Consider the following 21,851-nt stretch of genomic DNA (forward strand, 5'->3'; position numbering starts at 1 on the left):
AGCCTTCATGGAGAGGCAGGATTTGAGTTGGATGGAAGGATTTTCACGATGATGGGGAAGAAGGGCATTCACAGAAGAAGACACAGGCACAGTCTCAGGGCCAGAAATGCCTGATGTGTGTGTTAGCTTGAGAGCCTGGGGTTGTAGAGCAAACTGTTGGCTGCCTTGCCAGGAAAGGGCCCTCCTTTCTCCCTCAGACACCTGCACTGCACCCGGAACTACATCCACCTGAACCTGTTTGCATCCTTCATCCTGCGAGCACTGTCTGTGTTCATCAAGGACGCAACCCTCAAGTGGATGTATAGCACGGCTGCCCGGCAGCACCAGTGGGATGAGCTCCTCTCCTACCAGGTGTGTGGTGCATCCAGGACTGCCTTGGGAGGGGTGGGTGGTCAGAGGAGGCCTGCCTCTGCCACCCTAGCTAGGGCTGGCACAGAGGAAGGCATGAGTTGCCCAGTCCCAACCCTTTGGGATCCCCCAGTCTGATGGGAGAGGCAGTTCACCTTGGGACCCTCCAGTCTGATGAGAGAGGTAGTCTACCTTGGGGAGTCCCTAGTGTGAGGGAGGAAACATTGCCTCAGGGAATTCTCAGTCTGACACAAAAGAGTAGTCTTTGGAGACACACGGGTTTGAATCCCAGCTCTGTCACTTACTATCTGTATACTTTTAGGCAAGTCACTTACTACTCTGAGGCTGAGTTTTCTCACCTGCAGGGGGATAATATTACTTTCTTCCAATCATGATAGTGAAGATTCAATGAGCTAAAGCATATGAAGTCCTTAGCACTAGCCCTAGCCAGAGATGTGAGTTCTCTCCTCCTGCATTCACCATGGCAGGATGGTGGCTGGAGCAGGATGGGGAGTGGTAGCAAGAGAGGCAGAGGGCAGAGCTTTTGTCCTCATGGCACCCTTCTTCTGCCCCCAGGACTCTCTGGGCTGCCGCCTGGTGTTTCTGCTCATGCAGTACTGTGTGGCGGCCAATTACTACTGGCTCTTGGTGGAGGGCGTGTACCTGTACACACTGCTGGCCTTCTCAGTCTTCTCCGAGCAACGAATCTTCAGGCTCTATGTGAGCATAGGCTGGGGTAAGGCCCACCATCACCCACCCTGGACCTGTGGCGTGGGGGTGGGAGACTTTGACCCCTCTTCCAACATGGTACTTGGAATGCACTGCTGGGCAAGGAGCAGAGCACACTGGGTAACCCTCTTCCTGGGCGCAGGGACTTCTGCCCTTGTGCTGTTCGGACTCTGTAGGGGTTATGGTCCTCCCCTCCTTTGCATAACTCACCTCCCTTAATGGAAGCCTCCACCCCCATGTGGCCAAATACCACCCTCTAACACTATCATGCCCACCACTGGAGGTCATGGCACTGTCTTCTTAAGACCACATGGGGTCATGTGGCCTTAGGAGCCCAAGGGAAATGGTGAGTCCCGGGCCTCAAGGTGCGGAGAGGATCAAGAGGGCAGGGGGGTTGCTGCGGGGGGGGGGGACAGGACGCTGAGGGTGCTCTGTCACATGATGATAAAGATGAGGGCTCAGAGGAGAGCCAAGTAGGGTGGGGCAGGGGGACCAGAGGCCAGCCAAGGAAAGGGTATACTATGAATGTGCCTGGGGCCCAGCTGGAAATGTTCTAGCCAAAAAAGTTTGCCGAGAATCACTGTGGGTTTTTTTTGCTGGAACATTTCTGGTTGTGCCTCTGCCTCTCACCACGTGGGATTCTAAAGAGGGACAGGGCTGGGTTTGGGCAGGGGGCTGGGATCCCCTTTGCCCCTGAGAAAACATGCAACAGGCCTTTCTGAAGGGGCCCATGGAGCCCGGAAAATAGGCCCTGCTCCCTGGCCTTCCCTAATCTGCCATTGAATCTGTGAGTTTTCCTGTTTCACATAATCCCCCACCCTGCTTGCCGCTCCTTCATTCACTCTTCCTTCCTTCATGCGCCCATCTCACGCTGCTCTGACCATGGCTGCTCCTGCCACCCAACTCCAGGGACTTCCCAGCTCAGTCACATCTAGTCGCCCCTCTTCCCTGACACTGGCCCTTCCCCTGAGCCTTTGCAAGGCTGTTCTCAATGCAGGAATGTTCAGAGAGCATCCTTCGCACACCAGGGTGTCAGCTGCCTCTTCAGGAAGCTGCCTCTGGCCAGCGGCCCTGGTGGTTCTGTGCTCTCTGCCTTCTCAACCTCTCCATCCCCTATCCTTGCACTTCATTTATTTTTACTGGTATTCCTCAGTCACTTTGCTCTGTATACCCTCCTGGAGAAGAGTAGCCTGAGAGATTTTAATGTGACCAGTGTCTCGAGGGCACCAAGGCCCAGAGCGGGCAGGGCCTTAGAGGCAAAACAGGCCCTGTAACCAAGGCCTCCTGACTCCCAGGCTCTGGGCCTGTGGCTGTCATGCCCAGTTCTCTGGCCCCGGCTTCAACGCTTCAGTCCCTTGTAGCACCCCTGAGCAGGCTCAGGCCTCTGCATAGGTGGGCAGGTAAGCCTGGCTCCTGCTCACAGATCCCTGCTCCTCGCCTTCCTCCTCCTCCCCTAGGACCCAATCCCTTCCTTGGCCTTTTCTCCTCAAGGCTTCTTCCTCCTGCTGGAACCAACGGAGAGCCCTGCAGCTCACTAGGGATGGGGGAGGAGGGAGGCCATCGAGGGAGCTCAGGGAGGGCTGTCTTCAGGGTGGGGCACAGTGTCTGTTCATTCTAGGAAATAGCATCAGCACTGTTAGTGCCTGTCACCATGGCGACCTGAGGGCAGGAACAATCAAGGGACGTGTGCGATGTGTGCGGAGGAGCAGCGGGGCTAGCTGGCTGGAGTTTGGTGGGGACACACAGCCCTGGACGTCTCAGAGTGGGAGTGGGGGGAGGGAATACCAATCCTTTTCCTACCACCTCACACCCTAGCTCAGGGTTCGGGGTGTGTGAAAGCACAAGGGCAAGACCTGGAGGACACCCTGCTCCAATCAGAACACGTTTTCCTGAGGAATCAGGATGGGGAGAGACAGAGGTTCACAGATTGCTAGGAGCTCAGACATGATACCAGGAGGCCTTGCCCAAGCTGGGATACTTGGGAAACAACTTTTAGCTTTGTGTGCAAGTAGAAGAATTAAAACTGGGACTCTGGCACAGTTGGAGAGGTCCCCCAATGGGCATGGCAGCTTCTCCTGCGGTAACCAGGCAGTCAGGGGCCTGTAGAAACCCACAAGGAGGCTGTGCAGGAGGGAGGCGAGTGATGGATGAGGAAATCATTACTTCCCGGAGCTGGTTCTGTGTGTCTTACTTTGAGCTTTTTTCTCCAACCTGTCTTGCTCATTTTCTAAATGGGAGAAAGATGAAGCCAGCAGGGACTATGTGGCAGGCCTTTGTGCCTGTGTTTTTTTAAAAGGCCTTGTTAAGGAAATGCTGACGACTAGTGGAGCTTGCCAGGTCTGGCTGATAACATGGGTGAGTGCTCTGATTCTTCCTCCTTCCAGGAAGTGTCAGAGAGAAGGGGCAGCAGGGGGTGGGGATGCCTGAGAAGGAAGCTTCTGTATGTATATGTGGTTCAGGCAACAGGCATGCTCTTGTTTAGAGAAGTTTCCTCCTCTCATTGATTTATTGACTCTCCCATTCATTCATTCTATTCTCACTGGGCATCTTCTATGTGGCAGGGTCTGTGCCATGTGCTGGGGCCTTTGGAGATCATCCCACTCCTTGTCCAGTTCCATAAAGGCCTGTTATTAAAGCACAGTGGATTCTGAGAGGTCTGATCTGTGTAAAAATAAATGGGCCCAGAGAGAGAGACAGAGAGAGAGAGAGAGAGCTGATGAAGAATGCTGGTCAGCTGGGGGCTCCTTTGTTTTCTCTATCCTTCCCTGTATCATCAAGCATAGTGGATCCGGACACACAACTTGCTTAGTAGCTGCTGTTGAGTGGACACTGGTGTGCTAAAGATATAGATGATGGTGACAGGAAAGGCTGTGAAGTGGTTCTGTCCTGGAAATGTGCTCCTGGCAGAGATTCCTCAAAGCTACATGTGCACATGCATATTCCAGCCACCACACCCTCACACACACACGTCTACATACCTTAATATGCACACGCTTACCTATCTCAGACGCATCTCCAACACTGAGGGAGGCACCAGTGGAGACAGGCATGGAGAGCCAGTGCAGAAAGCCGTTGAGGGCGGTGGGAGTGGCCATGGACTGCAGCCCTGGACTCGAGCCCCACCTGGGCTCTTCTGAACCCCTGATCCATCTCCTCATGTCATGTGAGGAAGGATGCTCCAATTTTAAATTAACCAGCACAGATTGAGCTCTCAGGGTGACCTGGGCATTAAGGCTCTGAAGGTGAGTGAGGCCCAGCCCCTACACTCAAGGAACTGGGAACCAGTTGTCTTAATTCTCTATGGCTGCATAACGATTAACCCTGAAACTCAGCTACTTAAAACAATGAACCATTGTTATCTCACAGTTCCTGTGATCTGAAATCTCTGTCCAACTTAGCTGGGTACCTTGTGGCTCAGGATGTCACAGAGAAAACCCTCTAGGTGAGACCATGCCAATTTCCTGAACCACCTCCACATACAGAAGCTTCCTTCTTGGGCATCCCTGCCCCCTGCTGTTCCTTCTCTCTGAGACCTCCTTCCAGGATCAGGGCACTCACAGAGAAGTAGCCAGCTGTCACCAGGGGTGCTGTCATCTCATGGCTTAACTGGGGATGGAGAATCTACATCCAAGCTCACTCACAAGGCTGTTGGGAGGAAGCCCCAGTTCCTTGCTAGCTAGAGGCTGGAGGCCTCCATTTCTTGCTGCAAAGGCCTCTATCTAGGCCTTTTGAGTGCCCTCAGGACATGGCAACTTGTTTCCCCTGGAGCAAGTGATCAGAGAAAGAGAGAGAGAGTGTGTGCAAAACAAGCCAGAATATCTTTTATAACAATCAGGAGTGGCATGCCATCACTTCTGCCAGATGTTGTGGGTCACAGGAAACAATGCTGACACAATGTGGACTACACAAAGGTATGAGCACAGAAGGTGAGATCCCCATGGCCATCTTAGAGGCTGTCCACCACACAAGTCAAGTCTCAGCCGAGTGGAAAACAGTATTTTGTAGCTCTTGTTATTGTAGGCCACTGCGGACAGTTAGTTGGTCTGTTGGCATCAAGGACTGGTCTCCTGTCTCCATTCCAGGATTCTGCCGAGGCCATAACACCCCTCAAGAGTGGTACGAGATACCTACACCTATATGGGCTCATGTGTGTGTATTTACACACATGTGCAGACACACAGGTGCACAGGGGTAGGGACTAGACAACTGAAAGGACATCCAGTGCCTGAAGGAGCTGACTGAGATGGGCAATGTGGGCTGAAGCAAGAGAGAAAAAGAGCATCCGAGGGTTCGCCTGCTCCTCGCCTCATCCACCATGCTGTCCCCACAGCATGGCCTGGTCCCGCTACTGCTTGGGTGTCTGTGGCCTGGTGTCTCAGCTGGGACCCTCAGGGCAAGTCCCGACAGTGTGCCTGGCACATAGGAGGTGAGGGACTGGTGAGGACCTCTCTGTAAGGAAGACTCTGGGAGTCGCATGGGGCTCCTGCTGCCTCAGTTCTTCCAGCCAGAGAAAAACTAGAAAACCTAGTTTGAGGCCAGGCAAGGAGAGGGGCTGGAAGAGTGAGAGGCCTGGGGCAGGGAGAGGCGTGGGCGTGGCTCTGGCCTGCCAGCCCCTCTCCCCTTCTGTCTTTTCCTCTCTCCTAGGTGTCCCCCTGCTGTTCGTTGTCCCCTGGGGCATTGTCAAGTACCTGTATGAGGATGAGGGGTGAGTGTCCTGCTCCAAGGGGGCAGGTGTGTCCAGGTCCACATCCTCAAGGTTCATGGGATTCCTTGGTACCTGGGGCACCCATCTGTCAGGAGGATAAAGGCGGGGACGTTTAGAATGTGAATTTAGTTCTCTAATCTCCCTTCCCTGCCTCTGCCCCTGCTCCAGGATAGTTTGATGACTAATGGTACTGGGTCTATGGGGATATGGTGCCCTCCTGCAGGTTTTTCTGTAATATCTGCAAGTGTCATTTTGTATATAATGCTGGGTACACACATGACTGTGTTGGTAGGTCCATGAGAGCTTGTTTAGAGGCTGTGGGCATCTCCGTGTATGATGGTGTATTTGGACTGTGCGCATGTGTTGTGTGGCTGTGCACTGGCAGGGCTCTGTGGAGGTCAGTGGGACTGGTTATTGAGTGGCTCCTGGGATCTGTGTGTGTGGTACTCCACATGGCCATGAGAGTTGGCAGCCCCCTGCCTACACCTGAGCTGGGGGTCCTGTGAGTCCTGCTGAAGGCATGTGTGCATCTCTCTCCCTCCCTAGCTGCTGGACCAGGAATTCCAACATGAACTACTGGCTCATTATCCGGCTGCCCATTCTCTTTGCCATTGGGGTGAGTGATGGTGTCAGGGATGGGAGTGGCAGCTATGATAGGCCTGGGCTGGTGCCCCCTGCCAATCCCCGGCCACCCTGCAGGTGAACTTCCTCATCTTTATTCGGGTCATCTGCATCGTGGTATCCAAACTGAAGGCCAATCTCATGTGCAAGACAGACATCAAATGCAGGTGATGTAACTGGGTTGGCTTCACTGAGGACCCTCAACAAGTGTCCCTTTCCTTCCAGCAGAGGGAGAGAGATCCTGGGATGCTTAGCTTAGAGCCCTACACAATCCTCTTCTCCCACCCAGGCCTGGCTTGGGACCCCAAACCCTTGCTTTTGCCCTGAATCTGGGCAGCCCCTGGGCTTCCTGGGGTCTTGACATCTATTCTTTCCCTCCAGGCAACCTGTCCCAGGGTATTTGGGTTGGGAGAACATCCATGACCCAGATGTCAGGACTTGGTATGAAGCGGGGAGGGTAGAGAAAGGGGAAAAGAGTCCTTGGGAGAGGCAGAGAATGACTCCAGAGGTCTCCACCCTGCCCCTCAGACTTGCCAAGTCCACGCTGACACTCATCCCCCTGCTGGGGACTCATGAGGTCATCTTTGCCTTTGTGATGGATGAGCATGCCCGAGGGACCCTGCGCTTCATCAAGCTGTTCACGGAGCTCTCCTTCACCTCCTTCCAGGTAACTTCATGGCTGGGGGCACTTGCTTGTAAAGTCCTGGAACGGGGGTGGGACAGACACCAGCCTGCATCGTGCAGATAAAAAAGAGTAGGCTGAGACCTGGGGTAGGCTGAGACCTGGGGGAGTGATCCCTGCCCAAAGTCACCTAGTTGGAGCAGAGCCAGCACTAGTGTCCCCAGGCGTCCCAATACCCGGGCCAGTCTTCTCTGTAAGCACATGGGGCAAGAAGGCTTCCTGGATGTAGCTCTGGATACCCAGCCTGGCATTGCAGCTGCCATCTACTGGGTGGCAAGCTCCCTGCCAGGTGCCTTACATGCATTGTGCGTTCACTCCTCACAGAACCCAGGAGATGTGCAGGGTTGCCCCGTTTTACAGAGGAGCCTCAGAGGCGTTAAAACCAGAGTTATGGCATCACAGTTTCAAAGACAAGAACTGATCCTCTCCATGAGCATGAAATGATGCTAAGCAGGTGTAAAAATACAAAAAACTAGTCCCTGCCCCTCAAGCGTGTTATGAGATGCCTGTACACTTGTGGGCTTGTGTGTGTTACCGATATGTGCAGACAATTCTGGAGCCCTGGGTGTCCTGTGTGAACAGCTGGGGCTGGTGTGGTGAATATTCTCCACAGTCAGTCATTGTACTTCACTGGGTCAGGCCTCCTCAAGGGGACATTGGCTGTAGGATCTTGCAGCTTCTGGGCAGCTTCTGAGTAGGATCTCCGGGACCCCATGGCACATGCCTGGGAGATCCATGGGGACAGCGTAGCTGGGGCCTGTAGCCAGGCTTAGTCAGAGAGGGCTGTTCCTCCAGAAAGGAAATGGGAGGGAAGCCCCTGCCCTATTCCTGGATCTCTCTGGGCTGCTGGATTTGAGGAGGGGGATATTGAGGATGGAGTCCCAAGGTGCTTCTGACCAGGGCCAGTCTGCAGGGGACCTCTCTCCTGTTTCCTCCCTCTTGATGTGATTCTCTTTTCCAGGGGCTGATGGTGGCCATCTTATACTGCTTTGTCAACAGTGAGGTAAGCTCTGAGGAGAGACAGTGGGGACCCTGATGGGTGGGTACCATCGGCCAGTCTGAAGTTGTACAATGGAGACTCCCATCAATCTTGTCAGCTGAAACCTCCTACTCACCCCACTGAGGCCCTAGGGTTGAGGAGGCATCTTGTCCAGATTTGGTTTTCTGTGCATGGGTCTCTCACACATGAATACACATACACATAACACACACATACATGTACAGACACATCCTATGGTATGTGAGCTTGGGGAAGACCCAGCCTCATGTTAAGGGGGTCCTGAATGACCCCCTTTGCTTGGTGGTGGTGACTGTCACTTACAAAGTGATTCAACGCATGCATACCCAAGCCACATGCTTGGGGCTTTAATAATCACAATTTCATTTAATTATGACCCCAACATTCCTCAAAAAAACCCTGCTAAAATTCTTATTTCATCTTCCCATTTTTATACATGAGAACACTGAAGATCAGAGAGCATCAGAAACCTGCCCTGGGTTGGAAATAGTGGCACACATCACTTCTCAGCCTTTTGGCTAAGACGAAGTGTGGAAATAGTGTCATGGCAGAGCCAGGACTCAAATTAATTCTGCCTTAAAGAAGGAAGCACCCCATTCTTCAGACACACAGGCAAGAGCCCTGGCTCACTATGGGCAAGGGGGTGGCTTTCTGGTGTTAGGGTGGGAGTAGGGGGTTCTTGCTGGCCCAACACCCTCTCCTGCAGATGCCTGTAGGACTGCAGGCCTCCGTCCCATCTTTGAGATGGTCAGCTCCTGGGAGGAGAGCGTGCCTGTGTTTGTGGGCAGCTGGGAAAGGCTCCTTCCTCCAAGGTACTCATCTTTGGGCTGGGTATCATAAATGCCACAGCACCCCCGTCCTCCAAATTCCTTCCTGAGGGGAAAACAAATAATAATGGTAGGGGCAGCACCAGGGTCCCTGGATTAACCACCAGTGTGGAGGAGTCCACCCCATAGTCTGGGAGGAAACTGAGGACTGTCACTCCGTTCAGGCCCAGATGAGGGTTTGCACTAGTGGGGCTGTGGCTCAGGTGACCCAGGGACACTGATCCTCAAATATCTGGGGCTCTTTGTGTGACTTCTGTGTCACTAAGCCTGGAATCCCAGAGCTCAGGGATCTTGGAGTCAGCACATTAATATAGACTTGTCTTTTTCTATGGGTGTGGGGGATACAGAGGGGGCAGTGGGTGGAGACCTGGGTATTGCAGGGAGCTATGAGATGGCTCAAAGAAGCAATGTGATGTAGCAGAAAAGATGCAAGGCTGTGGGCTTTGGCGGCTTATTTGGTCTGATCTAGGCCCCATCAGTTAATGAGCTGTATGACTTTACATGCCCACTCTGAATCTTAGTTTGCTCATCTACAAAGTGGGGGTGATAATGCCTACCTTTGAGATTCCTGTGAGGATTAAGAAAGTCTGAAAAAGGTGAGAAAGGGGAACTGAGATCAGATCCCTCCTTCAAGGTGGGATGCTGAAGGCCCATCCTAGCTCATCACAGCTGCTGCTTGGCGTGAAAAAACACACCCCACCATCTCCAGATGCTCAGTAAGCAATTGCTATTAGAAATCAATATTCAGTGATTCTCAGAAGATACAGGGGCCTAGGGAATTTCAGAGGATGCTGTGCAGAGTAAATGAGGCTGGGTGAAAGGGAAGGGAGAGGAATGTTCCCCTGTCCCTGAGGCTTCCTCCTGCCTCTGCTGAACTGGCTTCCTGTGGAAAGCATGGCCCTCAGATCACTAAAAGGCAGGGAAACCAAGGTTTCTTAAGCACTTGCTGTATATAAGGTGCTCAAAGCGTCTCATTACATCTAATGCTGTGAATGGTATCCCCAATTCACAGCTAAGAACATTAAGGCTCAGCAAAGTGAAATGAGTAGCCCTAATTCAATAGCTAGAAGGCGGTAGATCTAGTGGGCTGCGGTGGGGACAAGATCCCACTTAAAACCTCAGGGCAGCCAGTGCTGGGGAGGTGAAGGCAGGGCCAGGCAATGGGATTCTGGCTGCTCCCCGGGGCAGATCTCAGAAGACTCAGTGGGCTCAGTTTGGAGGGTAGGGCAGGGAAGGAGAGAAGGGCCTCACCCAGTAGGCCCTTGACCCACAGGAGGCAGGAAGACTCAGCAGCCCTGGTTCTCCTCCACTGCCAGATCCTCACATTGAATTTCTTTAAAACTGACACAAACGAGGAAGTGCAAAAACCTAAGCTCTGTGGGTGGCCTTCCCTTCAGGAATGTTCTCAGCCAGCCGGATAATGTGCTACCCAGCCCTGAGCTCTGCTGCTTTCCATTCCAGCCCAGTAGTGATGGGGACAGGAGAGGGTGGCATGTATCCCTGTGCAGGGATGAAGAGCAGAGGCCCATGGGGAAAGACAGGCTCCCTGCTGCCCTGCCACCTTGTCACCTCAGTCCCCCACTTCCCCATTTCCCCTTCATCTTTCCTCTGATACACTCACTGCAGCCCTACTAGCAGACACATTATGCTTGGCTTTCCTGCCACCATTACAAAGAGCTTCCCCTGACCCCTGGCTCAGCCGCCTCTCCAGATTCCATCCCCTCCAGCCCAGTCATCTCATCACCTCCCTCCTCATGCACCACCCATGGCTGGCCCACCTTTTTAAGGGGATAGACACACGTTTTTAAGGAAATAGTTCTTTGCAAAGAACTTAACCCTGAATCACCAGAGTTGCATCTCTCTGACCAGGCCTGGCTATAGGTCCCAGCTAGCATCTCCCCATGGATCTTCCAGGCTTGTGTCATGGGGTCCTGGAGACCCTGCTCCAAGAACAGGAGAAACTTTCAGAGCACCACCCGTCTCCTTTCAGAGCACACCCAGTTCCTTTAACCCCACCCCGAGACTCCTCATTCCCTGGCTGCTCCAGGCACAAGCGCAGATATATCATTGTCACTGGGCCACAAAAAATACACGTGGCTCTGGGCTGAGGCCTCTGTCCACAAGAGCTGTTCTGCAGACCCAGGGTTGCCATGGCAATGCCAGGTACTTGTGACCTGAGGAGAAAAGATGGCTTGAATATTGGTTCTGTGTGGCTGCCAAGGCCTGCGCCTGCTGCTGGCAGGTGGGAGTGGGGACAGGGAGAGGAGGCCTGAAGGTGGTTTTGCTGTAGCTTGTGCCTGAGAGCCACAGTGGGGTGACTCAGAGCCCTGAGTGCTGGTCCTAGCCCTGCCACTGCAGAGCTGTGTGACCTGGGGTAAGTCATTTTGCCTCCCTTGCCTATGTCTCCCCAGGTGTAAATGAAGGTGAATGAGCTTCCCAATCCACCCCAAATCCTGAGCCTGGCATGATGCCAGCTGGAGAGGGTGGTCAGGAGGATTGTGCTGCACTGCAGAGGTCGAGGGCAGGGATGAGGATAAAATCCAATAGTGGAGGAGGAAGTATGCTGGCCTAAGTGCCAGGCCAGGTGCTCAGGATGTTTAAAGACAAAAGTGGCATTTTCCTTGGCCTGCCCCTCCAGATTTCAGCAGTGGGAATGGTGATTGTGCTGGACAAACTGGGAAACTCTGTCTACCACAGGTGCTGTGGACACTGTTGACTTGTGTCCACCATTCCATCGTCAGAGTTCTCTGAGGGACAAGGACCCTCCAGGGTGATGCTTTCCCCTAGTGTTGTCTTGGTTGGTTCATTTTCATAGCTGCGGAACAGAAGGAACCCCATGTGAGATGCTCGTTTATGTTCTCATTCATTTGGCTCATTTAAAACATAGGTATTAAGTACCCGCTCATTGCTGGGCACTGTGCTAGGTTCAGGGACACTGAGATGAGGAAGATGTGGCCCTGGCCCCTGATGTGCTCCCAGCTGAGTGGGGAAGAAATGCACAAGGGACAACCGGGACCTCAAGAGCCGCGCAAGCAGGAGGCCAGCGGTTAGGAGCCGAGACTTGGAATCAGGCCAGATCTAGGTTCGAATCCTGGCTGAGCGACCTGGGGAAATACTTAAACACTCTGTGCCTCAGTTTCCTCATCTTTAAATGTGGAGCTACATTGCAGGGTCAATGTGAAATTTAACTAAGATCATCAATGGAAAATGCTGGGCATGCAGTAAGTGCCCAATAAATGGTGGTTTTCAAGGACAATTGTGATTACAGGGGTCACAGCAGAGGTTCAGGAAAAGTTCTGAGGGAGATGGGGGAAGAAGGAGACACCATGTGTCATCACTTTGAGAAGTCCTGCAGGTGTCCCTGAAACCTCTTTGGTCTCTGAGATGGTTTTCCGGGGGTGTGCCTCAGTTTACCATGTTCCCCCCCCCCCCGTGGAAGGGCTATGAAACAAGACTGGCCTCCCTGTAGCTGCACAAATGGGGGCCACCACTGGACTCAGGGCCCCCACTCCAGCTGTCAACATGTGATCTCTTCACAAAGGCTTGCCTGGCAGGGAGCTGGCAACACAACAGGGTGGCCGTAGGTGGTGTCTGCTCAGCCTCCTTCCCCCCGCCCCCCACCCAAGCTTGGGCTCCTGATGCTGCATGGGATACTGCCGTCATCCTGGCAGGCAGCCTCTGGGCCATCTCAGCTCTACTCAGTGAAGAAAAAGTTCTTTTAAGGGATGGCATGCAGCCATACCAGGCATCTTGCTGGGCATAGCTGGATGGGTGACAAAGGAGGAGGAGAGGAGGGCTGTTTGCACAGGGGCTGGTGGGGGAGATTGGGCCCTTATCCACAGCTGCTGGCAGCTGGCTCTCTTGGTGATCTGGCCTAAAGGGAAGGGCCCAGACCCCAGACACTCTGGTGTGGGAAGGGCGGGGACTTCAAAGAAGCTTTGGAAAGCAAATTTATGGGAACATCACCCAGAAGAGCAGTCCAGACCCCCTAGGACTAGCTATACAGGTTCTAGCAGGCCTCTCCGGGGACCAGAATCACTGGTCACCACAGGGAGCCATAGCATTGCCACAAACCCTCAAGGGATGGGGATTCCACTGTGTTACTTGGATTTGTCTCTTTCTGCCCCAACAATTTGGTCCCCAAGCATCAGCCCTCCTGAGAGGCTTTTCCTGGGGAAGCCAGAGCATAGCACAACAGGGATCCTGACTGACTGAGCTCCCCTGGGCTGCACCCCCATGGTCACTGCAGTCTCTCTGGATGGCATCAGTTGAGAAGCCCTCATCGGCTGCCCCTTCCTCCCTGCTGTTGCACGTCTCAGCCACCTTCCTTCCTTCCCTCCCTCCTCCCCTGTGAGGTATTGGGGCCTGGATGGAAGCCCTCAGAGAGTATAGAAGGGTCTGCTGTAGACTCCAGGAGGGTTGGGGGTTGCTGTCCCCCTTCTCCATCATCCAACCTGAAATTGGGATTGTGCAATCTACGGAGTCTCTCTTCTCTTTCCCATCTCCTGTCTCCCTGCATTTCACCCTCCCTCTCTTTCTTTTCCGTTAAATAACACTGTGATGGATTGTAAAAGGTACTTAGCTGAATCACAGCGTTTAGAGATGGAAAGGACCAATTAGGTCATCAACCTGATCTCTCTCCTGAGGAGATGCAGAAAACAGGAGACAACGATCAACAATTTTATTGGGATATTAATTTAGGCGCCCGAAGGCCTTGACTTGCGTCTCTTAACATAATGCAGTGGATTTTTTTCCCTTCCCCACTAATGTAATAGTAGGGCCATTTTGTGAGCAGTTGGTTTGCATGATGGCTTTCATTTTTCTTCTTTTCCCATGGAAGGTCCAGCTGGAGTTTCGGAAGTCCTGGGAGCGCTGGCGGCTGGAGCACTTGCACATCCAGAGGGACAGCAGCATGAAGCCCCTCAAGTGTCCCACCAGCAGCCTAAGCAGCGGGGCCACGGTGGGCAGCAGCGTGTATGCAGCCACCTGTCAAATCTCCTGCAGCTGAGACTCCAGCGCCTGCCCTCTCTGGGGTCCTTGCTGCTGGCCGGGTGGCCATTCCAGGTGGGAGAGACACTCCCAGGGACAGGGGAAGGAAGGGACACACACACACACACACACACACACACACACACACACATCCATCCTGCTTTCCCTCCCCAAACCCATCAGACAGGTAAATGGGCAGTGCCTCCTGGGACCATGGACACATTTTCTCCAAGAAGCAGCAGCCTCCTAATTTGATCACAGTGGCAAGCGGAGAGGAAAAATGAACACTGTGAAAATGAGGAGGATTTCTTCCCGTGAAGCCACAGGCCCTTGGGGTTCCCCCAGACAGAGCCGCAAATCAACCCCAGACTCAAACTCAAGGTCAATGGCTTATTAGTGAACCTGGGGCTTGCAAGAGGAGGTGGTTCTGCAAGTGGCTCTTCTAATCTCAGCCCAACACAGCTGGAGTGACGGGAGCCTCCTGTGCTTGCATCACTTGGAAGCACCCCCACTCCCCATCTCCTCTCAAAGGGAAGCTGTTTGTGTGTCTGGGTTGCTTATTTCCCTCAGCTTGCACCCTCATCTCACTGTCCAGTTTCTTTTTGAGGGGCTTTGTTTGGAGCACTGCCAGCAGACTTTTCTGGAAATGGCTGTAGGTGGTGGTAAGAATGAGCATTGAGAAGATGACTGCTCCTCCTCCAGGTATTTGAATTGCTTTGGTGCCTGCCCCTGCCATGCCCAGAGAATCACGGCAGGCCTGCCACCAGGGAGCCCAGCCCTAGGGTATGAGCTCCCAAGTCTGTTTTAAAGACGCTCAAGAATCCTCTGGGGTTCATCTAGGGGTATGTTAGGAATGTCCAGACTGTGGGTGTAATCTGCCACTTCCAGGAGCCCAGAGGGCCAGGAGAGACATTGCCTCCAGCTCTCCTTGGAAATAATTTCTATCTGTGACCACACGCTGTCTCTTGTGTGAGAATTTGGATATCCTCTCTAACTTGAGGGGATGTGATCATGAAGAGACTCTCCTAGGGAAGCCAATAGTCCCCATCATCACCATGGAGGCAGGCCCCGCCCCCCACCTTTGGAATTCACCCCCTTGGGAGCTTGTATATACTTCATTCACTTTTCTTTATTGCTGTGAATAGACTGTGTGCACAAGCAGGCAATTCTGATTTCTCCCATCTATTGGAAATGAGTGAAATCATGCTTGTTGTGATGTTGTTTGGCGGGGGGTGCAGTAGTCATTGATTTGACCCGCTCACACTGGAGCTAATTAAGGTTTGTCCTGCTGCCAGCCTCCCCCACAAATAATGAACAGCAGAAAGGCTGGATGGGGAAACCTATCAATCCAGCCATGGTGAGGAAGCCCCCAGCCATGGTGACACAGCAGCACTGCAGATACCCAGACAGACGGCCATCCTAGAGAGGCTGGCAAGGAGTTCATGGATGCAAAGGAAGTTTCTGGAGCAAGAGAGAGCTCTTGAGAGTTAGGACCTCTGGGGAGAGAAGAGGGGTCTGACAGAGTCCTTTATGAGTTGGCCTCTCCCTCGCTTTTAAATGGTGGGAACCCTCCCCAAAACCTTACCACAGACATTCTCCTGTGCCCCTCAGAGAGGCACGTGACGTGCAAGGAAAATAACAGGATATAAAACACATCAAGCAGAACATTTCTTCTACTTCAGCTTCAGTGAAGTGATGTCTATGTTAATAGGGAAGTTGCACCTCGGGCTAAGGAAAGGAATTGTGTAAATGGCAGCCTTGACTGAGACAGTATAGGCCGGTGCACATTCCTGCTTCCCAATGGCACCCCTTATTTGCTGTCTGTTTGTGAAGGTGAGCACCAGTGGGTTTGGTGTGGGGCACAATTCTGGTGCAAGTGTTTCAGTTTTGGATAAACTGAGGATTTTCAGAATCATTATTACATTATACAGGAACAAAGAAACAGAATGATATAATGTGTGAAATAAGTTGCTGAGGAGAGGGATTGTAGGGAAGAAAGTGCTTGGTTAGGCACCTGGGAAGCTCATACCATTTGATTTAAACTGTAAGTAGAGTTCTCTTCCCAACTGAAATTGGTGATTCCTGATTTGAGAAGGCTCATCAGACCCCCACACCCAAGCCTTTTTAACATGGAGGAAGTTTTTCCTTCATGAATACATACTGGATACCGAACTGAAGAAATCTTTTCTTTGCTCCAAGCCCCGCAGAGCTATTAATAGTCATTCGAATGGCACTGCACTATTTCTAAGCTCTCCTAAACTAAATATGGCTTCAACAGGTCTGGGAACTATCGAATGCAATGTACTCTGAAATTCCACCAGCTGTTTACATGCCTGATGCCTAATGCCATACGCCTGGAGCTTGCTGAGAACTCTCTGGCTGCCTCTGTCCTGGGGTACTATTGCTGACCAGCAGGGTGTAGGCGCTGCTTTTGTTTGAGCTTTGCAGCTGCAAGGTCTGATGGCTGTTGTGAAAAGCAGCTGACTTCAGCACTCTGGCCAGCTTCCTCAGACTTGTTCGGGGCTTGTATTTTGTTGACTTGTCTTTGCCATTTCAGTCTTTCAAGCAGCTAAATCACAGAACTGAAACAAACCACTTACATTGCAAAGTTGCCTTCCCTTTAAAATGACTTTCTGGATTGCAGGGATGATTTTTGATGGTCTCAGGTGCCTCATGCTGTAGACCACATCATTGGAGATCTGGGAGACTCTGAGCAGAGAAAGACCTTGGTGATCCCTCCGGCCAGATCTGCAGGATTGAGGAATGAAGCTTGCAGAGGGTGGCTTGCCCAAGGGCACAACACTAGAGGGTAGCTGAGCTGGGCCAGGACCCAGACAAGCCTCACAATCTAGTGAAGCCTCTGGGAAGGATAGGTGAAAACTATAAATAGCTGTTCAAGATATTCTAAGTAAAAGTCAGTGGTGTTATCTGGAAATTCTACTGAAAAGGAAATACAGTAGCAAAGGTAGACTCATCAGATGGTGAAAGTGTCATCTCCTTTATAATTTATACTGGTGAGAGGAGGGGAAGGATGTACTTTCCTATTTTTGCTCTGGTACCTCATTCATCATTGTCTTAAACTTAAGAAATGAAATGCATCAGGGCACACATATGCATAGAAACAGCACCTGAACCATTTTGGATAGCAATTCCAGCACTATTTTAATGGACTGGCTTAAATTTTTTTCTGATGCCTCTATGTGTGTTTGAAAAGTTGTACTGATAGTCACACAGAGTGTACTAAAAGCACCTGAAAGGTCTTGAACCTCCCCTTTACCTCTTTAGAACTCTCTGAATTTGGAGACAGCTAGCAAATGGCAACTGTAGCCTAGCAAAGATGGTACAGCACCATGAAGGGAAAATAGAGTCAACTCCCATCCATGCTCTGAAGGTCTTGGCCACTCCTATCAGGGTTGGCTGTGTTCTATCCAGCAGCTCACAGACAGGAGATCTCCCCTCCTCATTCCCTCCCATTTCTTTCTTCTGCAAGGAAAGAATATTGTGTGCTGGCGTGTATGTGTATGTGTGTGCATGTTTCTTCTGTGCATTGCAGCATAAAGTTAGGAGATGATGATTCGAGAATCATCACACCCACTGTGCAGGTCACAGGACCACACACCCCAGGCTGGGAGTCTAAGTGGTAGATGCTTCCTCTCCATGCATAGACAGGGCTCCCATTATTTGCTAATGCCTGCGACGTGCTCAGGGAAGGCAAAATCTATTCCAAAGGTTTATTTTCCCTCTGTTGAATTGATTCTAATCTACAGTGCTGACCCTGCTTTGGCTCCTATGAGGCAAACTATAAAAATTCTCCAATAAAATACAGAGGCTTACTTTGCTAAGACACCTACCTGTGTGAATGACGTGCTAAACATTCAGCAGAAACCAAATTAGGGATCAACTCTAATATTTCCCCCCCTTTTTGCGGCTGGAGTGAGTTCCCCTGGGAAAGAAAATAGCCTAAGTGAGAAACTTCTGCCAACCTCATTACCATGCCCCTACACTGTTACCTGCTGGCCCATACCAACTCTCTGGCCCTACGGAGGGCCGAGACAAGGAAGCGTTATTGAGCAGTCTAATTTTGAACACTTTACTTAGTGCCACAGTGTGTCTCAGTATCCATAATTACTTCTACTCTGTCAATGACTACAGACTGGCAGGAAGCAGATAAGCGTAATTGTTTTCCAATAATTCCCCAAGCCTCTTGGACTTTGCTTATATATCTGAATCTTTCCGCGGGGAGAGTTTTCTCTCTTCTTTGGCCATTTTAGCCTGTTTTCCAGGACCTTATCTAGCACTGGCTCCATTTTTGCCCTGATGCATCCAACTTCCTTCCCCGCACTCCTCCTCCCCCACTGCTGCTTCAGGAAGAGGTGACCTTGCTAGCCATACTATGAGTGCTGTTCTTTCAGCTGTGACCAATTTGGGGGTACAGCTGAGAGTGCGGTGCTGTTAGGGCTGAAAAGGATGCACCTCATTCTACGTTCGGGTGCAATGAGGAGCGTGGCAGCCATCAGCTTGGATCCTAACTTACACTGGGTGATGCAACCTTTCTGATGGGGCCTGCCAAACTATCAGTAATTAGTCAGCTTAGACAATGTAGCATGACTAATTATTGCTGTGTCAAAGCAATTCAGGACAAGAAAAACATATCTAAATGAGAATGTTTAGATGTGGTAAGAAAAGAGGTCTCTCCACAGTTTGGAACGTATAAAAAGTTGAGTTCTTTGCAGGGGGAGCCAATGGGGACTTTGAGGAAAGGGCAAAATTCACCCCAGATAGCCAGTGCTTGATCTTGCCAAACAGTTCACACTTTACCTCCAAACCTGCAGTTCTAAGCTCCTCTCGCTAAAATAATCATCACTTCCTCAAAGCAGACAAACTCCAGAATCCCATCGGTTCTGCAGGGATTTGATGCAGACCTTTAAATGCACCAACAGAGAGGTAAGCCAAGCTCTCAGGAGGCACAAAACTAGATTTCTCTTTTCATTGCTCTTGGGGGATGTTTGCTCTTCATGAATGTTTAAACAAGATCATTTCCATGCAATGTCTTAATGTATAAATTCCTGTAAAATATGACCAGCTTCTATAGGTAGTGAACGTGTGTAATTCGTTGTGTAGCTGTGAATGGATGCACGCTCTTTCCTAATTTGCCTTGTAAGTCAAATAAAACTCTGTCTCTACTGTCTCTCTTTCTCTTCCTTTGCAAGAGGAAGTTTTCTGCAATGTCAGTCCAGGTGACTCATGGTGCAGTGGGTAAACACAAAAGATGCCATTTCCAGCCCAAGGAAAAAAAACCCTGTTCATTACTCACACCGTGATTTTCATCTTCAGAGCACTTACCAAGTACTAATTTATCCATCACATCCTTTATGCAGGGACTGCAATGTCATTTAATTAGAGAAGTTGGGTGGTCGAGTGGCTTAAACAATAACTGATGGCCAAATGAGTGTGTATTTTAATTCCGCTCATTCATTTGATCTCTCCTGTCTAAATGAACTCAGTCCATTAAATCCATTTTTTTTTTAAAAAGTCATAAAAGCATAAACTTTGTTTGCAAACCAGCCACAGAATCTGAGTGGAACTGCTGTTGAGAGATTCATATTCAGAAAAATGAACTTTTCTCCAATTTAAATAATCACTCGCTCTCCAGATTTGTAACTCACCCTTATGGAAGGGCAGAAGAATTGCAGATTTCCCTAATTCCCCCACCATTTCAGTTACACCTATTTTAAGGTCAGTGTACTTACCTGACAGCTTAAAAAAATCTGCTTTTTAGACAAGCTGTGGTAGTTGTCCCTTTCAAACAAGAATAATTCTTATCCTGAGAGCAAGTTATATCTACAGCCAGCTCCCGATAGTGGCAGGTGTAATATTTGCATTTGTTTCTCTGTACCAATCTTGCTTTTGAGTTCATTCCCTCCCCTATTGATACTCTTAGCTTTCTGTATCCTTCCCCTTCCACTTAGCAGGACCAAAAAGCAGGCTTTTTATCCCCTCCCTGCCTTCCAGAAAAACATCCACTCAAACCAATTAGTGGCCATCACATTTCTAGGTAGCTACTACAAATAATATAAATCAGGTAGAAGTGCACCTTCTTTCTCTGTGGCTTAATAAGGGCTTGACCTCAGCCTAAAGAAAGAAGGTTGGGGAGCTGCTCTGCTGTTCTGGGGCCTAGCCTCTGGGAAGACAAGTGAGAATTCTTGGCCTCCAGACTCATTAATGTTCACATTCAATATAAAGTCATAGTCCAGTGACTGCAGCCGCAGATGGGGAGGACTGAGTTCCACAGAGAATTTGTGAAGGATCTCACTCACATGACATTGCATATCAGCATTTTCAAGGTTTGGGAACTCCTGTCCCCTTCCCTCACTATCCTCTCAAAATCCTGTGCCATAAACATATGACAGTTCAGTCTCTTTCAATCTCTGTTTCTGTCTCTTCCTCTGTCCTTCCTTTCTCCCTTTCTCCTTCCTTCCCTACCCTCCCTCCCACACACAGAGAAAGACTGAAAACAGTGAGGTTTTCCTGATCAGAAGTAGAGAAATAGCTGGTGGGGCAGAGAGGGAGGCTGGAAACCAGCAGCACAAGCTGGACTAGATAACAAATGTAGCCAGATGGTTGGAGAAGATGGGAACAGAGATCCAATATTGTGTGACAACAAGGAAGGAGTAGAACTGAGTGTCCCCAAGGTGGGAAGGGTAGGTGAGGAAGAGAAGGTGAAGAGGCCAGGACATAAGTAGATAAAGAAAAAAGAAAAATAGCAGACTATTTAAATGGGAAAAAGGGCTGTAGTAAAAGGGAGGAGAAAATTGCAGAGGAGGAAAGAAGAATGAGAATTACAAGTGGTAAAAGATAAGGAACTAGGTTAGGAACCCTATTTCTAGCTAACATTATAAACTCCATCTTCCATAAATCTGAGCTCTTTCCCTGTAGTGTTCTCTAATCCTAAGTGGTGATAGAGTAGTTTCTTCTGTACAAAAGGTCATTTTAGCTAACACACTGATTCTGGAAAGAGAAAAAGACCTGTGGCTTAGAGCGAATCCAACAAGATCTTTATATTTTTCACAACGACACTGGGCACAAATGTGAGAATGAATTACTATGTCTCCCCCTCATGTAGGACCAATAGACCTTAGAATTTATTTGTGATACAACCTCCAACTACAAACAAAATCAATAGCTGAGAATCATAAGCGCTGGGCAGTCCCATGCCAAGAGATAGATTGCCTTAGAGCTAACACAGGCTGGTAACACCCAGAGGCAATTGGCAGGCTTTTTTTTTAACTTTCCAAATCTTTAGGGAGAAAGAGCATAGACTTGAGGAAGTAAATAATATTTATGCAAAACTTCTTAATGCCAATGACCTAAGGTGGCATTAAAAACACCCTTGGCAACTACACAAATTAAATAGTGACAACAAAAAGGCCATGGTTACTTTACACTTTAGCTCCAATCCAACAATTTGTAACCATTATGTATGTCACATGTTAATACCTGGTAAAAACCAGGTGTTTTACCACCATATTTTTGCCCTCCAGAACCCTTCTGAACCTTCAAAATCCCTAGGAAACTGAATTTAAGGCTTTAATAAACCCCATTGGTACTCATCAATTAGATGCTACTTGACAATAAAACCACCCTCAAGCTCTTTCATCTTTCAAATCCTGCTGTTCTCTAGTGGAGACTAGAGAACCCAAACTAGAGACATGCACCAAAGCAAAGACATTTCCCCCTAGTTAAGTTAAATTAATGTCCTTCCAATGACATACTTTGGAAAAGTAGAGTTAAAAATACAGATGAAGACGGTGGCTCATGCCTGCAATCCCAGCACTTTGGGAGGCCGAGGCAGGGGGACCATGAGGTCAAGAGATTGAGACCATCCTGGCCAACATGGTGAAACCCCATCTCTACTAAAAATACAAAAATTAG

At 50.2% G+C, this 21,851-nt stretch overlaps 1 protein-coding gene across 2 annotated transcripts in view; it reads left to right on the forward strand.

Annotated features, from left to right (window-relative positions):
• The window catches only part of GLP1R (glucagon like peptide 1 receptor), a 42,745-nt gene extending 23,638 nt beyond the window's left edge, over positions 1-19,107 (forward strand). Inside the window, exons 6-14 of one of the 2 annotated variants that reach the window (XR_004741763.3) lie at positions 198-351; positions 925-1,084; positions 5,722-5,782; positions 6,329-6,398; positions 6,482-6,570; positions 6,932-7,070; positions 8,047-8,088; positions 13,771-13,994; positions 14,103-19,107. Coding sequence is in view for 1 of the 2 variants with exons in the window: in XM_017970782.4 (XP_017826271.4) it covers positions 198-351; positions 925-1,084; positions 5,722-5,782; positions 6,329-6,398; positions 6,482-6,570; positions 6,932-7,070; positions 8,047-8,088; positions 13,771-13,938 (883 nt within the window). In the remaining variant the exon portion in view is untranslated. Of the gene's footprint in view, positions 1-197; positions 352-924; positions 1,085-5,721; positions 5,783-6,328; positions 6,399-6,481; positions 6,571-6,931; positions 7,071-8,046; positions 8,089-13,770 lie in introns of both variants that reach the window. The other variant, XM_017970782.4, reaches the window with a different exon arrangement.
• The last annotated feature ends 2,744 nt before the right edge of the window (positions 19,108-21,851 follow it).

Source organism: Callithrix jacchus, chromosome 4 (genome assembly GCF_049354715.1).
Source record: "Callithrix jacchus isolate 240 chromosome 4, calJac240_pri, whole genome shotgun sequence".
Classification (NCBI taxonomy): Eukaryota; Metazoa; Chordata; class Mammalia; order Primates; family Cebidae; genus Callithrix; species Callithrix jacchus.